General features: G+C 37.0%; 1 protein-coding gene across 1 annotated transcript in view; it reads right to left on the bottom strand.

The window, feature by feature from the left end:
• Window positions 1-20,241, bottom strand: part of LOC309506235 (NLR family CARD domain-containing protein 3-like) — a 33,387-nt gene extending 13,146 nt beyond the window's left edge. The window contains exons 1-8 of the mRNA XM_082179967.1: window positions 19,636-20,241; window positions 19,239-19,334; window positions 18,734-18,820; window positions 16,240-16,326; window positions 15,926-16,033; window positions 7,353-9,164; window positions 5,375-5,403; window positions 4,330-4,471 (exon numbers count right to left, since the gene is read on the bottom strand). Of these exons, the coding sequence (XP_082036093.1) occupies window positions 4,330-4,471; window positions 5,375-5,403; window positions 7,353-9,164; window positions 15,926-16,033; window positions 16,240-16,326; window positions 18,734-18,820; window positions 19,239-19,288 (2,315 nt within the window). The 5' untranslated portion in view covers window positions 19,289-19,334; window positions 19,636-20,241. The remainder of the gene's footprint in view (window positions 1-4,329; window positions 4,472-5,374; window positions 5,404-7,352; window positions 9,165-15,925; window positions 16,034-16,239; window positions 16,327-18,733; window positions 18,821-19,238; window positions 19,335-19,635) is intronic.
• Between the last annotated feature and the right edge of the window lie 515 nt (window positions 20,242-20,756).

The raw sequence follows: 20,756 nt of genomic DNA, 5'->3' as shown, positions 1-20,756 counted from the left end.
CTGACGCTGAGGCCGGCGACCCGCCGGCCCTAAGTTGCAAGGGTGGTTTTTCGGCTCACAGCACTTGGGGGGGGGTGCGAGACGACCACCATTCAACCCTAAAAAAGTCATATAACTATTCCAATGACTCCGAAGCTGTTCGGTTAAGGTAAAAAAGTTACTTAGTTCACCTTTAAGCCGACTGCACACTGTGCGATTTTGGCCACGATTTGGCCGTCTGAGACAAATTTTGCAAATCCTAAAAGTTTCCTCTGATCTTAGGTCAAAACCTGAAGTGTTTGATTGTTAGTTTAATATTAGGGCTGCACGACTGATCGAAATTAAACCGCACGCAATCTGGTAAAGGCTGTGATGGCTGTGCCACAGAAGAACGATAACACACAATATTCCAGGAAATCCCTATGGGCATCATACTATCTGTAGCTGAATAAACAGAAGAATGAAACACTTTGATTTATTAATGTTGTCTATTGTTGGTCAAGAGGTTCATAAATGCTTCTCATGTTTGGAAAGATGTTTGATGTGTGTTGCTTTTTCAAATGCTCATTAAAAGCGACTCAAACTCGCAGTGCTATCAGATGGAGCAGCGTTTACTACTGATCAGAGCCGTACGTCACTGACAAGCTGCACATAATAAATAATCACAGCTTTTGCAATTTCATAATAGCAATAAACAAAATCGGTGTAAGCGCGATTTCATGTTAATTGCGATTAATCGTGCAGCCTATTTGATATGTTCACCGACAGCCGATTAATGACTGTTGTGATCAAATTTTCCCTCTGACGAGATTCTGACAGTGTCTGAAGATTTGACTCTCAGTCCTGCAGTGTGACTTCTCCTACGACAACCGTCACATTGTCTTCGTTTTTCAAGACAGGCCATGACCAGAATAAACATTAGAGATTTCGGTAACGCTTTAGATTACAGCCCGGAAAGTACTGCGTAATTAAAATGAAAGTACAGTATAACTTTCGGTAATTAAAGTGTACCTATAAAGTACTTACGTGTAAGTATAGGGGAACAATATGTTAAAATACTGCGTAATTAAAACGAAATTATAGTGTAACTTTCGGTAATTACAGTGTACCTATAAAGTATGTACGTGTAAGTATAGGGGAATTATATGTAAAGTTTTGTGAATAAAGGGGTAACAACCAGGAAAATAACAAATTATTTAGGCAAATTATTTAGATTATTTAAGTATTTTAGAATCTTACTTTTGGGAGCAATTTAGCGAGTAGGCTACATACACTGCACCTTTTTGTAATAATAGTGTATAAAAATACATACAGGCTTTTTTTAAATTGCGGGGTACATATCAGTGCATTTATAAAGTAGGCTAATTTGTTATTATTGCAAAGGTGCACTGATTAAGTTTCAAGGCAAGTAAAACTATTGCAACTTTTATTTTTTTTAAATGCTAGGAAAATATACTCTTGTTCCATGTAGTTACAGGGTAAGTGTGACATTGCGGGCTGTAAATTAAAGTGGTGCTTCTTACCCTCTTGTTTCATGTAGTTACAGGGTAAGTGTGACATTGCGGGCTGTAAATTAAAGTGGTGCTTCTTACCCTCTTGTTTCATGTAGTTACAGGGTAAGTGTGACATTGCGGGCTGTAAATTAAAGTGGTGCTTCTTACCCTCTTGTTTCATGTAGTTACGGGGTAAGTGTGACATTGCGGGCTGTAAATTAAAGTGGTGCTTCTTACCCTCTTGTTTCATGTAGTTACAGGGTAAGTACAATAAAAACACATGTACACACACAATCTGACATCACTTGGAAAACCTTTATTTGAAAAACAACTTATTTCAAAACAGATTTACAACATATTACACTTCTTATTCTTTATTATTTTTTAAAAATCAACTTTTCATTTCAAATACTAAAGTCCTGACAGAAAGTAGCATGTTTTGTCCTTTTTTGTCCCTCTTGGTCCTCCTCTTCTTTTTCTATCGTTCCACTGATTAGCCTAATCTTAAGAAGGAGTCTTTTTCTATTCTGTATTATGTATTAAAAGAAAATACAGTACACCCAGAAATGTTCTCATAATTTACTCATCTTTTCGCTACCGATCAACTGTCACCAGCGAGTGCATGAGAGTCGGCTTCATAGGGTCGGCTTGAATGGCTTCGCGTTTGCTGAAGCTTTAAGCGTTCATTGCATTCTCACGGGAGTTTGATGTGAAACTCGCGCGAGAACTGGTGTCTGTTCTTCTGCATGGTTTGTTTTTCATTATTATTATTATCTGTTATTGTTTGTATTTTGTTGTAAGCAATAATGAAAACATTAAAAAAATAATAATTCGACATTCGGTTTTTCGGTGCGCTTACGTCATGCTTTAAATTGTCAAGCGTAAACGTACTCAACCCTCTCATGAACGCGCAGGGGACAGTTGGTCGGAAGCGATAGTCTACAGTTTAAATTTTTTTAATATTTGGTATTTTTCTTACAAACGCTTATCGTTTCACTTCAGAAGACATTGATTCATCCATTGGGGTCGTATGGATTACTGTAGTTATTGTTGTATGTGCTGTTGTCAACTTTTAGGAACACATGAGCTTGCATTATATGCATTCACAGAGATTATTTATTTTTCTAAAAACTTTTGTTTGTGTTAATCTGAAGAAGGAAATTCGTATACATCTCGGATGACATGAGGGTAAAAGATGAGTAAATGGTGAGGACATTTCTGTACTGTATTTTCTTTTAACACATAATACAGAATAGCAAGAGACATGTCATGGGATTCCTTCTTAAGATTCATCAGTGGAAAGAAAGAAAAAGAAGAAGAGGAACAAGAGGAGGAGGAAACCAAGCAAGAGAAACAAATTGCTGTAAATCCGTTTTGAAATAAGTTGTTTTTCAAATAAAGTTTTCCAAGTGATATCAGATTGTGTGTGTGTACGTATGTTTGTATTGTACTTACCCTGTAACAACATGAAACAAGAGGGTAAGAAGCACCACTTTAATTTACAGCCCGCAATGTCATACTTACCCTGTAACTACATGGAATACTTAGTCTAAATAATTTGCCTAAATAATTTGTTATTTTCCTGGTTGTTACCCCTTTATTCCCAAAACTTTACATATTATTCCCCTATACTTACACGTAAGTACTTTATAGGTACACTGTAATTACCGAAAGTTACACTGTAATTTCATTTTAATTACGCAGTACTTTCCGGGCTGTAATCTAAAGCGTTACCGAGATTTCTGTAGCCACCATTTCAATCCCGCGTGTAACGCAGCTCACATCACCAAACGTGTCATTGATTGATAAAGTAAAACATGTTCAATCATTTATAGCTCAATAATCTGAACTCACAGGAGCAGAAAGAGGCTGAACACTTCAAATATACTTTACATTGTGATTCATGTGTGAGAGTCAAATATGATCTTACCTCAGTTTCTCCAGTTTACAGTGAGGATTCTGTAGTACATCAGACAGCAGATTCACTGATTCTCCTATTTTATTCCCAGACAGACTCAGTTCTCTCAGGTGTTCAGGGTTTGATCTCAGAGCTGAAGTCAGAGCAGCAAAACCTTCATCTGTGAGATCACAATAACTCAACCTGTAGAGAACAATGACACACACTTCACTCTCTCAGTTCAGATCAGTTTAGCAGTGAATCCATTATTAAAGAGAAAGTTCAAACTTAAAGCACAAATTAATGTTTGAGGGATCATTAGATTGAAATCTAAAATGTCGCAAAACATGATCATAAAACATCTAAAGTATCATTCAATCAGGAAAAATAATCTCTTATTTGGACTATATTAAAATTCAGTCTTGTGCAAAATCTGCTTTAATAAATGACACTATTCACAACATAGGCTAGTTTTACTGTTACTTAGATCTGTACTATGTAATATGTATGGAGTGTCAATTAGTGTGTGTGTGTGTGTGTGTGTGTGTGTGTGTGTGTGTGTGTGTGTGTGTGTGTGTGTGTGTGTGTGTGTGTGTGTGTGTGTGTGTGTGTGTGTGTGTTTTCATTTTACAAAATTAAAAACAATAGTTTAGAAAGTGTCAATGCAGAAAGATGAACATAATTAACAGTAAGAATGAATCCAGCATGTTCTTCATTTCTCAGTTCTGACTGTGTTGAGCTCGACTCTGTTTAAAGTCAAGAGACTGAAATGTTGATTGTGTGTGAAAGTGTGTATTTCAGTGTGACTCTCAGTCCTGCAGTTTCATGTTATTGAGGATCAGCTCATGTGTTTAATCATTTACAGCTCAATAATCTGAACTCACAGCAGCAGAAAGAGGCTGAACACTTCAAATATACTTTACATTGTGATTCATGTGTGAGAGTCAAATATGATCTTACTCTAATTTCTCCAGTTTACAGTGAGGATTCTGTAGTACATCAGACAGCAGATTCACTGATTCTCCTATTTTATTCCCAGTCAGATCCAGTTCTCTCAGGTGTTCAGGGTTTGATCTCAGAGCTGAAGTCAGAGCAGCAAAACCTTCATCTGTGAGATCACAATAACTCAACCTGTAGAGAACAATGACACACACTTCACTCTCTCAGTTCAGATCAGATCAGTTTAGCAGTGAATCCATTATTAAAGAGAAAGTTCAAACTTAAAGCACAAATTAATATGTTTGATGGATCATTAGATTGAGATCTAAAATGTCACAAAACATGATCATAAAACATCTAAAGTATCATTCAATCAGGAAAAATAATCTCTTATTTGCACTATATTAAAATTCAGTCTTGTGAAAAATCTGCTTTAATAAATGAGACTATTCACAACATTGGCCAGTTTTACTGTTACTTACTAGATCTGTACTATGCACTATGTATGGAGTGTCAATTTGTGTGTGTGTGTGTGTGTGTGTGTGTGTGTGTGTGTGTGTGTGTGTGTGTGTGTGTGTGTGTGTGTGTTCATTTTACAAAATTAAAATCAATAGTTTAGAAAGTGTCAATGCAGAAAGATGAACAATTAACAGTAAGAATGAATCCAGCATGTTCTTCATTTCTCAGTTCTGACTGTGTTGAGCTCGAGTCTGTTTAAAGTCAAGAGACTGAAATGTTGATTGTGTGTGAAAGTGTGTATTTCAGTGTGACTCTCAGTCCTGCAGTTTCATGTTATTGAGGATCAGCTCATGTGTTCAATCATTTACAGCTCAATAATCTGAACTCACAGCAGCAGAAAGACGCTGAACACTTCAAATATACTTTACATTGTGATTCATGTGTGAGAGTCAAATATGATCTTACTCTAATTTCTCCAGTTTACAGTGAGGATTCTGTAGTACATCAGACAGCAGATTCACTGATTTTCCTATTTTATTCCCAGACAGACTCAGTTCTCTCAGGTGTTCAGGGTTTGACCTCAGAGCTGAAGTCAGAGCAGCAAAACCTTCATCTGTGACGCCACAATAACTCAACCTGTAGAGAACAATGACACACACTTAACTCTCTCAGTTCAGATCAGATCAGTTTAGCGGTGAATCCATTATTAAAGAGAAAGTTCAAACTTAAAGCACAAATTAATATGTTTGATGGATCATTAGATTAGATGTTTTATGATCATGTTTTGTGACATTTTAGATCTCAAAGTATCATTCAATCAGGAAAAATAATCTCTTATTTGCACTATATTAAATTTAATCTTGTACAAAATCTGCTTTAATAAATGACACTATTCACAACATTGGCTAGTTTTACTGTTACTTAGATCTGTACTATGTAATATGTATGGAGTGTCAATTAGTGTGTGTGTGTGTGTGTGTGTGTGTGTGTGTGTGTGTGTGTGTGTGTGTGTGTGTGTGTGTGTGTGTGTGTGTGTGTGTTCATTTTACAAAATTAAAATCAATAGTTTAGAAAGTGTCAATGCAGAAAGATGAACAATTAACAGTAAGAATGAATCCAGCATGTTCTTCATTTCTCAGTTCTGACTGTGTTGAACTCGAGTCTGTTTAAAGTCAAGAGACTGAAATGTTGATTGTGTGTGAAAGTGTGTATTTCAGTGTGACTCTCAGTCCTGCAGTTTCATGTTATTGAGGATCAGCTCATGTGTTCAATCATTTACAGCTCAATAATCTGAACTCACAGCAGCAGAAAGAGGCTGAACACTTCAAATATACTTTACATTGTGATTCATGTGTGAGAGTCAAATATGATCTTACTCTAATTTCTCCAGTTTACAGTGAGGATTCTGTAGTACATCAGACAGCAGATTCACTGATTTTCCTATTTTATTCTTAGACAGATTCAGATCTCTCAGGTGTTCAGGGTTTGATCTCAGAGCTGAAGTCAGAGCTGCAAAACCTTCATCTGTGAGATCACAATATCTCAACCTAAGAGAGATGAAAATCAAATAGAATAATTCAAACACTATCAAATAGCTTTCCAATAAATTTCAATTCCAATATAAACAATGTAAAATTCTTATCCAAGGTTCATTGTCAAATGTTTCTATTTACAACGTGTTTTTGCAGCGGTAAGAAATGTAGCCAATCACAGACATGTTTGCTGATCTCTTTTTTGTTCAGTGCCGAGTTCTTCACACTCGCGAATCCTCTCATTAACAAAAAGACAGATTTTCTTTATGCAGTGTAGACAACTTTATTGTTTATAATGGAACTTTGTGAGATTGTGGACTGAGATGAGTGACAGCTTTATAATGATTGTAAAGGGAGCGCTCTTTCGAGGCTATACATAATAAAAGTTTAGCTTTTCTTGCTGCTGAGAGGACCGATGGCCAATTACACGCTGCAAAACGGCATGTCAAAATAGATACGCACAACAGATTAATAGATAAAAAGAGAGTATATTCATATCAATATATTTTTGAAATTCCATTTCAAATATTTGCAAAAGTAATGACTTTCTATACATTAAATCTGCACTTTACTAGATAACCATCACTAATTTCACAAACTCTTTATTGTCAATCTCACAGTAAAATTGTGAAGTTTTAGTAAATTTTAATCTAAACATCAAGTAATGTTTAATTGTCCTTCTAATAGTAAAATTTAAATGTATGAGTCTATATAAACCATACATCAAATGTTTTTTAGAAGACTTGAGCTACTTGATAAATGAGCTGTTTCTCCAGTTGTTTGCTTGGTCTTAATTTCTTTTATCATTTATTTAAAATATTTAAATTCCTTCTTTATGTGCAAGAACATTCAACTAGTAAACCTGAATTATTTATTCATACACATTTTCTGACTTTGTTTGAATGCCTGAAGGAATTTTACAATGTCACTGTTTAAGAAACACATCAAATACTGACCACTGAACTCTAGACAACATCTGCAGCACTGAAGATTTATGAACTTTTATTTTCCTAATGTTTTAACAGTGAACTGATTGTTCTGATTGATACTTACTGAACTGATCTGGATTCTTTCATCACAGGAAGAAGCTTCTGAAGAACCTTTAGTTGTTCAGTTTTATCGTCTCTTCCAACAAAATCATTAATATCAAACTTGTCCAGCTTCTCCTCTGATGTCAACAACACAAAGACTACAGCTGACCACTGAGATGAAGAGAGTTTGGCTTTCTTTATTCTTCCAGATTTCAGATACTGTTGTATTTCCTCCACTAGTGAACGATCACCCAGTTCATTCAGACAGTGGAACAGATTGATGGATTTCTCTGGAGAGTCAATGGTCCTGATCTTCTCCTTGATGTACTCAACTGTTTCCTCATTGCTGTCAGATCTGCTTCTTGTCTGTTTCATTAGTCTTTGTAGGAGAATCTGGTGAGACTCCACTGACAGACCCAGAAGAAACCGCAGGAAAAGATCCAGATGTCCATTTTTACTCTCTAGAGCCTCATTCACAGCTCTCAGATGCAGCGCAGATAATGACACATGTTCTTCTGGTGAATTGAGCTGAAACCAGCCCTTCATTTTAGACAGCAAACTCTGTTTGGTGTTTGAGTCAAACACATTTGTGTTGTTGATTTTATAGTAGAGATGCACATATAGAGCCGCTAGATGTTCCTGAACGCTCAGATGAACAAAGCAGAAGACTTTCCCCTGATACCAGCCAAACTCCTCTCTGAAGATCTGAGTGCACAATCCTGAGTAAACTGATGCTTCTGTCACATCAATGCCACACTCTCTCAGGTCTTCCTCATAGAAGATCACATTGCCTTTCACAAGCTGTTGAAAAGCCACTTTCCCTAATTTGAGGATCAGGTCTTCATCGGTCACATTATTCTCATAGTCCTTCTCATGTTTGATGTTGGTCTGAAGGATCAGGAAGTGTGTGTACATCTGAGTGAGAGTCTTGGGAATCTCTCCAGTCTCTGCTTCGCTCAACATCTTCTCCAGAACAGTGGCAGAGATCCAGCAGAACACTGGGATGTGGCACATGATGTAGAGGCTCCTTGATGACTTCAGGTGTGTGATGATTGTATTGGCCAGACTCTGATCACTGATCCTCTTCCTGAAGTATTCCTCCTTCTGTGGCTCATTGAAGCCTCGTACCTCTGTCACTCGATGGACACACTCAGAGGGGACGAGATCGGCTGCTGCTGGTCTGGAGGTGATCCAGATGAGAGCAGAGGGAAGCAGATTCCCCACAATGAGGTTCGTCAACAACACGTCCAGTGATTTCTTTTTTTTTGCATCTCGTAAAGTCTCGTTCTTTTTAAAATGTAAGGGAAGACGACACTCGTCCAGACCATCAAAGATGAACAACACTTTATATTTGTCTTTGGATATTTCCATTTCTTTAGTTTCAGGGAAAAATACATGAAGAAGCTTTGAAAGACTGAGTGTTTTGTCCTTCATCAGATTGATCTCTCTGAAAGGAAGTGGAAATATGAGCTGGACTTCCTGATTCTCTTTCCCTTCAGCCCAGTCCAGGATGAACTTCTGCACAGAGACTGTTTTTCCAATGCCAGCGACGCCCTTTGTCAGCACAGTTCTGATGGGTTTGTCTTGTCCAGGTAAAGGTCTAAAGATGTCATTGCATTTGATCGCTGTGTCCTCTGTTGCTGCTCTCCTGGATTGTGTCTCAATCTGTCTCACCTCATGTTCATTACTGATCTCTCCACTCTCACTCTCTGTGATGTAGAGCTCTGTGTAAATCTCATTCAGGAGTGTTGGGTTTCCCTGCTGTGCTGTTCCCTCATACAGACACTCAAACTTCTTCATCAGATTTGATCTAAACCTGTTGAGGACTTCATGGCTGTAAAATTAAAATACAGGGCTTAAGGGGGCATAATTATAACAGTGATTACTTGCTTCAATTTTTACTCTTCTAATCAAAAAGCATGTCTAATTAATTTAAATGACTACGTGTGTCAGGTGCAAGGAGAGAGGACCCAAAAGCAGAAGGCGACTTGACAGTAGTTGAAACACAGTTCAGGCAAAATAACACAGGTGGTCGCAAGGCATGAAAACCCAACAGAAAGTCTCTCAGTATTAAATCCAACAGAAGAGAATCTCGGCCAAAGGAAACAGAAAGTCTCTCAGCAATAATGGAACAGAAATACGCGGTCTGGGCCGGCAACGGGATATCCCGGAGGTTGAGATACTGTAGAGGCTGGGTCCGAAGAGAGCACGGGAACGCCAAACCGTGGACCACTCACGTTAGCTGGAGGTTGGATAAAGCAGAGGCGAGGTAATAATGTTGTCAGTATAAGGAACACGCACCAGACAGGACTCGACGAGACAGGGCTGGAATTGCAGACAAACAGGTACGTAACATTCGGCAATAATCTGACAAAGAACAAAAGAAAGGAAAACCTAGAAATAGAGAGTCTAATCAGAGAAGGTGGGAAACAGGTGAGGAGAGAGAGTGAAGAGATGAGGTGATGAGAAACAGCTGAGAACGAATGAGATAATGAATGAGAATGTGTGTGCGTGAAAGGATGTAATAATGAGTGTGACCAGAAGAGGGAGGAAGAGTGTAAGAGAAGAATACCAGGATCATGACAACGTGTACAACTTAACATTTTTACGGCCATATGAAATCGGTTTTATTTTTTTCTATTAATTTTTTTCTATTTAATGGTTTAATTCAATTTTAATAATCAAGAAGCGTCTAATCCGGGTGTGAATAACACAATGGCCTTCAGGGGGGTCAATGATTTTGGAGGGGTGGGGGTATGGTGCAGTTCGCACCCTGATTGTACAATTGTACATATGTGCGTGTGTGTGTGTGTGTGTGTGTGTGTGTGCACCAATTTAAAATGTAATCGGAAAATAATTAACAATTCCTTTTATTTTTTGGCAAAGTCCTTTACAACAGAGGTTTACTATTAAAATTAAAACATGGAAGAAAAATTGTGTGATTATTCCTTAAAACCTAAAGTTTCAATTTTTTGTATTATTATTATTATTATTATTAGTTAGTGCCCAAGAATGGAGAGGGCGAAGGCCCTATTGTTTTCCTAAGGATTATTTATTTCTATTATTATTATTAGGGCCCAAGCCCTGAAAGGTTTTCCTAAGGTTTTTTTTAAATTCTATATTCTTTTCTTTTTTTTACGACTTCTCGGGCACTTTTGGGGCCCTTAACTTGTTCGAAAACTCTTGAAACTTTGCACACAGGTCAGAACCCGCGGCCATCAGAGCCGGGCTGAAGCTGGTACCCGGGCGTGGCAGGGGGGCTCAACAGCGCTCCCTTAAATGGGGTCCGAAAATTTGGTCCATATATCATACATTCTAGCATGAATTAGTCTGAAACTCAGTACACATATAGATCTCATCAAGCCAAACAACTTTTACTTTTTACACCAGCCCAACAGGAAGTCAGCTATTTAGGGTTGTTTGGAAAACGCTTGCTCTGGAATTTGATATATTCCTCCAAGGTAATTCATCTGATCGCCACCAAACTTGGTGTGCATGAAGTTAAGACATTGAGGATGATAAATTTCCAGCGGATTTTTTATATCTCGAACGGTTTGGCCGTGGCGAGGAAATGAATTTACAGCGAAAAAGGGAAACAGGAAGTGTGTAATAACTTCTGCATACATTAACTGATCTTGATGAAACTTCAACTGTGTGTTCGTTGTAAGAGGCCGATCACATGGATGTGACTATTGTGAGTCAAAGTTCCACCAACTGGCAGCAGGAAGTCTGTCACTTTCTAAATGTTTCGAGTTGGACAACTTTCTACTTATAGTCATTAGATCCGACCAACAGGAAGTCAGATATTTTGGTCTGAATGTGGATTTTTTGCAAAATCAGCCTCTGAATTTTTACCTACTCCTTTTAAGTGGTTTATTTAATTCCCACTAAACTTTTTCAACATGATGAAAATACATTAAATGTGAACGGATATTGAATATCTCAAACGGTTTTGCTATGGCGAGGGATTAAAGTCATGTCAAAAAAAGAAAAAACAGGAAAAGCCTCATATCTTCTAAAAAAATTATTATACACCATTTTTTTCCCTATATAAAATTGTATTGTATTTATATATAAATATTATTTCCCTGCTTTTCTGTTCCCTCATAGAGACCAGCGCCGCCGCTCCCACCACGCGCATCACGCGCTGTGCGTAGGGCACCAAGTGCTGAGGGGGCACCAAAAATAGCCTAATGCTGCGTTCACACCGGACGCGAATAGCGCGTCAAATTCGCGTCTACCGCGTCTAGTTTGACGCTTGACCACATGTGTACATTCGCGTGTCAAGAGCGAGATTGACGCGCGTAAAAACAAAAGTTTGAAGCGACATTTACGCGCGTCAGAGGCGAAAGTTTCGAAACCCGTTGGCGGCCATCTTTTTTAGATGTTTATCGAGCATTAGCATTAGCATTAATCGAGAGAGTCACAGCTCGTATATGCTCTGGAGAGCAGAAACAGCTGCGTAGGGGACATCGTCGCTGTACTCGGGTCCACCAGACTCTCCGGAGGGTTTCAGGAGTTTCACAATTTGGTCCAGGACCTAGGTTTGGTGGACCTAACGGTGAGGACGCTGACGAGGACAGCGTAGGCCGTATAAGGCCTCGGCCTCGAGTGGTCGCTGCCTGACGAGCCCGCGCTGTACAGCCCGGCGCGAGGTTCACCCTCGCCCGCACCCACCTAATCTGTCATTTATTTTTGTTTTGATAATAAATGGAGCCAGCCTCCAAAAGTGAAACCTGTCCTGTGATTTTTTTTTTAGTTTGTATACACTAAATTGTATTTGTTGTCTTCACATTACATTAATAATGTTTCATATAGATATGGAATAAATTGCATTCAATACAAAATGAGTATCTCTCATATATTGAAATCGAGTTTTTATTTTGAAAGATGTGCTTTGTTGTGCATTTTAGTCATATTACAAAATAATTTATTGAGGCCAAACATAAAATAACATTATAAACTGTCACTTCACCACGTGACAGCAGCAAGCAGCTGAAGCAGGCTCCTGATTGGTTAACGCGGCGCGAATTGACGCAGAAGTTCAGATTTTTCAACTCGGGCGGCAGACGCGAATTCGCGTCAAACACGAGAATGCACAAAAAGCACTACATAAAACATTCGCGCGTAACGCGCTTAACGCACCAGACGCTCAATTCGCGCCATTCGCGCGAACTTGACGCGCGAATGAGGCGTATTCGCGTCTACCGCGCCGCGCTCTACGCCTCATTCGCGCCGCAGGAATTTTTTACGCGCGAAACGCGTCTTTGCATTGACTTAACATTGAAATCACTCGCGCCTGACGCGCTATTCGCGTCCGGTGTGAACGCACCATAATGAAAAAAAATATTATAATGCCGATATTAATTCAGTAGCCTATAGAAATATTATTAGGCACATTCTAGCCATGTATATGTAACAAAAAAGGGGGAACAAGATAATTTAATTGCTCTAGTCTAGAAAGTACCGCCCCCTCGCCCACCGTTGGATGGTCCGTGCCGGTTGTTCGCGCGGGCGCTTTTGCGAATGCGAAGGACGCGTTCGCGCGGGCGCCTGACGAAGTTTGACAGACAGACAGTAGGCAACTTTTTTGGAAATGGCCCCGAAAAGACAGCAGGAGTCAGGATCTGAGAAAAGAAAGAAAAGGAAACTGCGAGATGATGCCCGTGCATCACTTGCAGGTAAGTCCATGTTTAATCATTCTTAACCCTCTGGGGACCAAAAACGCGCCCGCGCGTTTTGCTCGTTTTTTTTTTTAGCAATGAAAAATAAACACAAAATGCTCTGTTAATTTTGATCTTTCATTTTCGTGTAATACATCAATCGATCCTGTTCAGTTTCTATTTTTTTTCTGTATACTCACAATACAAATAAAGTGTTTTGCTTTTTGACAAATAAAGAAAAACTAACATGATGCTATTTCTGCCTTCTCTCTGTCAGTAAACTCCCATTTGAAACGCGTTCGAAAATTATCTATAACTCCGCGAAAATTCAGTCAAACAGGCAAACAGACCCACGGGCATAAAGCTTGAGATCGCAGCTTTTAAATGAAGTAATTTATATAAAAAACAAATATTATCAGCTTCTGTAATCTGTATAAAAAGAGAGCGACTCCAGTCGAGCTCATTAGGAGCCATTCAAAAGTAATTTGACCACGCCCCGGAGAGCGCGTGCTATTCAAACGCAAATTCTGAGAACCATTTCAGTCTGTGAAACGCCCCCACATCAGCTGTAAACAAAGAGGCATAATATAGCCTACCTTATGGAGAAAATTTTCCGTGCTGATATGAGGAGCAGATCCCGCTGAGGAGTGAGGTAGGCTAAGTTATCCTTTCTCAAGTGTTAATGTGGAATAACGTTATGGAATAACGTTGTAGGCTTATGTAAACAAAAAGATGAATCGCGTTTCTATAATATGAATAGCGTTTCTGTGAGATGAATGAAGGGTACATATTTGTAAAGACTGTTTAGCCTAAATATGAATCGCGCGTCTGTGTGTGAAAGAATAAACTGCTTTTACAGTTACAGTTACTGCGTTACAGTCAGGCGAAGTATGAAAGACAACATTTTGTTGACTAGATTTGGGTACAGTTTTTACTGTAGAATATACTGTCACATCAAATAAGCTTTTCTGCTCATATATATAAAATACTATTTTGTCAAAAATAAAGTCATAGACTAAGATGTTCCAATGTTGGCTATATTCAAACTAATGAATACATATGATAAAATGTAGGCCTATAATCTTTTTTTTTTTTTTTTTTTTACAAAGAAAGAGTACTTTTTTTGCAGAAATATTGCTGAAATTGTAATTATTGTTGTAATTGTAACCTTTTTAATAAAATAGCAAAACATATTTACAAGATAGATGTAAGCAAAATCTTAAATGGTCAATATAAGTCTTCTTCTAAATATATAGGCTATTTTGTCCTTGCATTGTGGCTCAGTCAGTGTCACACCTGAATGAATGGCTAATTATGCAGAGTCATTATGCAGAGTGGGTGGGACTGGGTAATCTAAGGTGTAAACTACTCCTCCCCCTCGCATATTGGCTTTCCAAGCAAAACCTGTTTTACACCATTTAAAGCAATGTATTTTTTTTTTGTGAACGATAAAGCAAGACTATTTTCACATAATTTTGAAGCTAGAACTCCAAGAGAAAACATCCATTAGTCAAAAGTCTTGTGGGCACATATTTTGTATGAGTTTTGTGGTCTTATTTCAGCAACTTTCATTTTTATTTTTTTAAATAACCACGCATAAACATTATTCTCTTAAAAATACAAACATCTACATACATGTTGCTCGCATATTATGGTAGGCCTGTTTGTGCTATATAGAGTGAATTTACACCTTTGCCATTAACATGTTTATAAATAACTGAAAAAAGCACAAATGTCAGAGCATGTCAGAACATCTCAAGGGCCCCAAAAACAGCTTGGTCCCCAGAGGGTTAAATACGGGAAATGTGCTGCATGGTGCTGCTGCTAATCGTAATGCGCATCGAACTTGCTGACGTTAATGTTAGTAAACTATGTTATTATTATAACTTATAACTTCGGTGCAAGCTAAATTGAGATTTTACTGTTAAACATTACCTATTTTACAAATAACTGACGCCAGCTAGCTGTTACTTTCTTTAGATATTGAGCAGTAGTTTATGGTTTATTTTGACGTGACGGTGGTTAATACTTTCTCAGTAACAGTTAACGTTAGCAGTCAGTGCAGTGCACATGGTAGGCTAACAATTCCTGTTAAATATATATATATAAATATAAAATGTCATTATGAATGATATAAAGCAAACATTACTGCTGAATTGTGTGCATTATTGCACCTCATTCTATTATGCTTTTATATTAGATTAGATTAGATTTATCAAATAGTTGATAAATAAGGAATAAAGGGGGAGAACTCCTTGGCTGCCATGCTTACAGTTTTAAATGTTTATAATTTTTTCCGGTATAAGATTCTTTGTTTGAATATTTTGTCTAATAAATGTAATTTATTCAAAGTGACATTGAATTTGGGAAAAACATGTCTGGATTATTTTGAGAATTTTTTTTATTTTGCTATTCTGTTTACTGAATAGTGTTGGCTATTCTACATATGTTTACAAAGGCAGCAAAGCTGTGAAGATTTTACTTTCTCTTTTTAGTGTTCTTAAGTTTTATACTGTGATGCTGCTATTGTGTTATTATTGGTATTGAGTTATATGTTTGGTAATAAAAAGTTAAACTGGCAAAAACAAACTTTTTTTTTTTTTTTTTTTTCGGGGTCGGGGGGGGGGGCATCATAAAGGAATTATGCTTAGGGCACCAAAATGGCTACTAGCGGCACTGATACAGACACTCAAACTTCTTCATCAGATTTGATCTGAACATGATGAGGACTATTTGGCTGTAAAATTAGAATACAACATTATTACATGAGTTAAAGAGGTTAAAAAATAAAGCAAAATGTCTTGTTTTCAGTGTCATGAGACACTAAGCAAATAATTGGTTTTATGAAATGTGTCCGTTTCTAATAATGTATTTGAGAAATGTGTGATAATGCACTGCAAAAAAATCAACAATAAAAACCCCTACAATTTACCTGACAGCAAAATACCTGCTTTCATTAAAGTCCTGTAGTTGATTCATAGAGTGGTCATACTTCTTACAGAGGGGTTTTGTTACGGATGTTCTGGGTGGAGGGATTGAACTGAAACATCAGAGAATCAGAGAATTAACGGTTGTTAATGAACTTATTATCAATGCACTTGCTAAAGGTCACAACCATAATAAACAAACAAAAAAACAAACAATATTTTATTTTGTCGTCAATATCTGCTTGCTATCATTCTGTTGGCCATACAGATTGTTGTTTATAACTGAATAATTTTAATTTAACATAAAGAAATGTTATACCTGAAATGTAGTGGCACATCCATAGACTTGTCACTCCTCATAGACACACAGCTGGGCTCTGGCTCTGATCTCTTCTGATGAACTGAACTAAAACAGAGAGAAATTAAAGTGAATCATTTGAATTGCTTGATTTTCATGTATCATTAAAAACTTATGATATTTACATTTACACCATGTTGATACAAAACCTGAACTGCACTGAGCAATTTCACGTGTCTCTCTGCCTAATATCTAATACGAATGCCATAATAACATGAATAATTAGTATATAAAGCATTGTAATATAAATATGACACACATCTGAGCTATGGTTCTGATCTCTTCTGCTGAAATGTAACTGTAACCGAACAGATTTAACCCCCTGAGGTCGGCGGCTCGTTTTTTTCCTTATCAGTGAAAAAAAAAAAATATATATATATATACATTTTTATCTTATATGCTTGTGTTATACATCAATCGATCCTGTTAGGTGTGTATTATTTTTGTGTATACTCACAATAAAAACAAAGTGGTGTGCTTTTCGCCAAATAAAGAAAAATAAACATGATGCGAGTTCTGCCTCCTCTCTGTCAGTGAAGTCAATTCTGAAACGCGTCCGAAAATGAACAATAACTCAGCGAATACTCAGTCAAATGGGCATACAGACACACAGGCATGAAGCTTGAATTCTCTTCTTTTAAATGAAGTCATTTTTATTAAAAATAAATATTCTCTGTTTATGTAATCTTTATGAAAAGAGAGAGATGTCAGTCGTTCTCATCTCAGCTAACTATTTTTAATCTGCCCCGCCCACGGAGAGCGCAAACGCAAATGACTGAGGCAATCCATACAAACTGTGAACGCCCCCATATCAGCTCGAGAAAACACATCAAGTTTATTCAGATCATTGTACTTGTTTACACCGTCTCGCAGCGCTGTGAGGAATAATAATAATAATGGAAAATGTACCTCAGAAGTGCTGGTATTTCGAGGAGCAACGGATGGAATACTGTTGTAAGTTTTTTTCATTCTCAAGTGAATCGTGTTTCTGTTTGTGAATGAATGAACGGCAGAGATGCGCTGTTTACCACAGCTCGCAAAAAGACGAATTTAAATTTGAATCGTGTTTCTGTGTGTGAATGAATGATCCGCTTTTAGCAAACTGTATTGCTATACTGAGATGAGTAAAAATCGACTGAAATATATCCTCAAATAAGCTTTTGTTTGCCAATTTTTGCTAATATGTTAAACATAGTATGTTTTGTCAATGTAGGCTATATTCGAAGTAATGAATACTTAACTTTGAAATATGTATGATAAAATGTATACTTTAGTTTTTACAAAGAAAGATTACACTTGAATTGTTGTTGTAATTGTAACCTTTTTAATAAAAAAATATATATTTACAAGGTAGATGTAAACAAATTTTAAAAGGTAAATATAAGCCTTTTCTTTAAATAATTTTTATTGTTTTATTATTGACAAATTTGGGGAGAGGGTACATATTCCAAAACTGAAAATACAGTATGAGAATTAACTGCACAATTACTAGACATGTTTTCCTTGGATATTATACAATTTGCAAGCACAATTTGTAAAAAAAAAAATAAAATAAAAAATAAGATGCTTCCAACTGTGGTAGAATATATATATATATATATATATATATATATATATATATATATATATATATATATATATATATATATATATATATATATATATATATTGCTCTTGCATTCTTTCTTGTGGCTATAGGTGACACACCTGAATGAATGGCTCATTAAGTATGCGGGCCCCATTGTCTCCTCAGGTGTGAACCACTACATATGCATGATGCTGTTGAATCGTTGACGCCCCTTGCGCATATTGCCTTTACAAACAAAAAGTGTTTTACAAGATTTAAATCAATGTATTATGTTATGTGAATGATTAGGCAAGATGATTTTCACATCATTTTGAAGAAAAAACTCTAGGCGACAACATCCATTAGTCAAAAGTCTTATTGACACATATTTAGTATGTGTTTTGTGGCCTTATTTCAGAAACTTTAGTTTTTAGTTTTTTCAATAACCATGCATAAACATTATTCTCTCAAAAATACAAACATGTACATGCATGTTGCTCACATATTATGGTAGCCCTGTTTGTGCTAAATAGAGTGTAATTACATCTTTTCCATTAATATGTTTATAAGCAACTGAAAAAAGCACAAATGTCAGGGCATGTCAGAACATCTCAAGGACCCCAAAAACCCCATAGACCCCAGAGGGTTAAGGAATTATACAAGGAATTATACCAGGAATTAATCAGGAATCAGACACTCTGATATTACCTTAATAATTTCGACAACAGTTTATGATCTTATTAACAATGCACTTGCTGAAGGTCACAACTGTAATAAACAAACAGTATTTTACTTTGTGGTCAATTTCTGTTTGCTGTCATTTTTATGACCAGACCACTTGTGGTTTATAACTAAATAACTTAAATTGAATATAAAGAAATGTTATACCTGAAATGTAGTGGCACATCCATAGACGCATCACTCCTCATAGACACACAGCTGGGCTCTGGTTCTGATCTCTTCTGATGAACTGAACTATAACAGAGAGAGATTAAAGTGAATTCTTTGAATTACTGTATTACTATTAGTTTATTTTTAAAAAACACTTATGATCTTTTAATTTACAATGTTGATACAAAAACCATAAAAGGCGCACTGAGTGCTTTCATAGATGTGTCTCTCTGCCTAATATCTATAAAAACATGAATACCTTGTATTTAAAACATCATAATATAAATATGACACGTCTGAGCTATGGTCTTATTGTTTTTATTAAAATTCTCACTTACACACACACACACACACACACACACACACACACACACACACACACACACACACACACACACACACACACACACACACACACACACACACTCACACAAACATGTTTTTGGGAGACTTCTAATTCTGTCAATTAAAGGTGATTTAATCTAGTGTTTATTCAAAGTACCTGCATCCTGGAGAAAACTCTTCATCTCTGGATGTCTGTGTGTCATCCATGATGAAGCTGAACAGTTGAAACAGAATATGATCTTCAACACTGACTCTGGATGGAAATGACAAACAATAATTCAGCTGAAAGGATCTGAGAGTCAGAGAAACAGGATCATGAGACATGGCGTTCACTCAAATACACAATGTTACTCGAATAGCCTATTAGGCTACACAAAGGGAAAAACCCCACAGACAACATGAAACCAATTAAACCAGGTTAATTTGAAATATCATAAAACAAAAATTATCAAATAAAATGTCAAAGAACTATTTACGTCCTTTGTATAAAAAAATAAATAATATATGAATGCGGAAGTCACATTTAAAGCGCGTCTCAAGACCTTAACACTCACCTTGATCAACATTTAATTACATATCGATTAAAAAACCTCCTCCATCCGTTCTTTCAAGTAGCTACATAAATGTACATTCACGGCTTAGTTTTTATTAAGGTTATTATAAACCTTTGATACTCCGTATAGAATCGATTCTGGTTGTTTTAGATGCGCGGTAGTGCATGTGTAATATTTTTTGTGGAGTTTGGACTTTGTGCACACAAGATATAAATGAGCCACACCTAACAAATATGTGAACTGCGTGAACTGTCAGGTGTTTGATGAGATATGATGAGGATCTGAACTTCTTGCCACACTGATCACAGCTGGATGGGTTTTCATGACAGCGCAGCTGAAGTGTTGTTCTGGAAATATTCACCCGATTGTACACCAAGGATTAATATATGTCCAGATTCCCCATGCACAATGAGGTTCGTCAACAACACGTCCACTGAGGCTGATTCACTTACATCACACAACCTCACATCACTCTGAAAATCCAGAGACAGACGACACTCATCCAGACCATCAAAGATGAACAACACTTTATATTTGTCTTTGGATATTTCCATTTCTTTAGTTTCAGGGAAAAAGACATGAAGAAGCTCTGAAAGACTGAGTGTTTTGTCCTTCATCAAATTGATCTCTCTAAGGAAGTAGTGGAAATATGAGCTGGACGTCCTGATTCTCTTTCTCTTCAGCCCAGTCCAGAATGAACTTCTGCACAGAGACTGTTTTTCCAATGCCAGCGACTCCCTTTGTCAGCACAGTTCTGATGGGTTTGTCTTGTCCAGGTAAAGGTATAAAGATGTCACTGCATTTGATCGGTGTGTCCTCTGTTGCTGCTCTCCTGGATTGTGTCTCAATCTGTCTCACCTCATGTTCATTACTGATCTCTCCACTCTCACTCTCTGTGATGTAGAGCTCTGTGTAAATCTCATTCAGGAGTGTTGGGTTTCCCTGCTGTGCTGTTCCCTCATTCAGACACTCAAACTTCTTCATCAGATTTGACCTATTGAGGACTTCATGGCTGTAAAATTAACCACAGCATTAACAAACACAATGTCTTTTTTAATCATATATTTTGTTGATATATAATACCTGAGATCAGTCTGTGTATCTCCATCTTAAAGGTATAG

Source organism: Leuciscus leuciscus (genome assembly GCF_965113295.1).
Source record: "Leuciscus leuciscus genome assembly, chromosome: 9".
In the NCBI taxonomy this organism is placed as follows: domain Eukaryota; kingdom Metazoa; phylum Chordata; class Actinopteri; order Cypriniformes; family Leuciscidae; genus Leuciscus; species Leuciscus leuciscus.
This window is presented reverse-complemented; position numbering and strand designations above follow the sequence as displayed.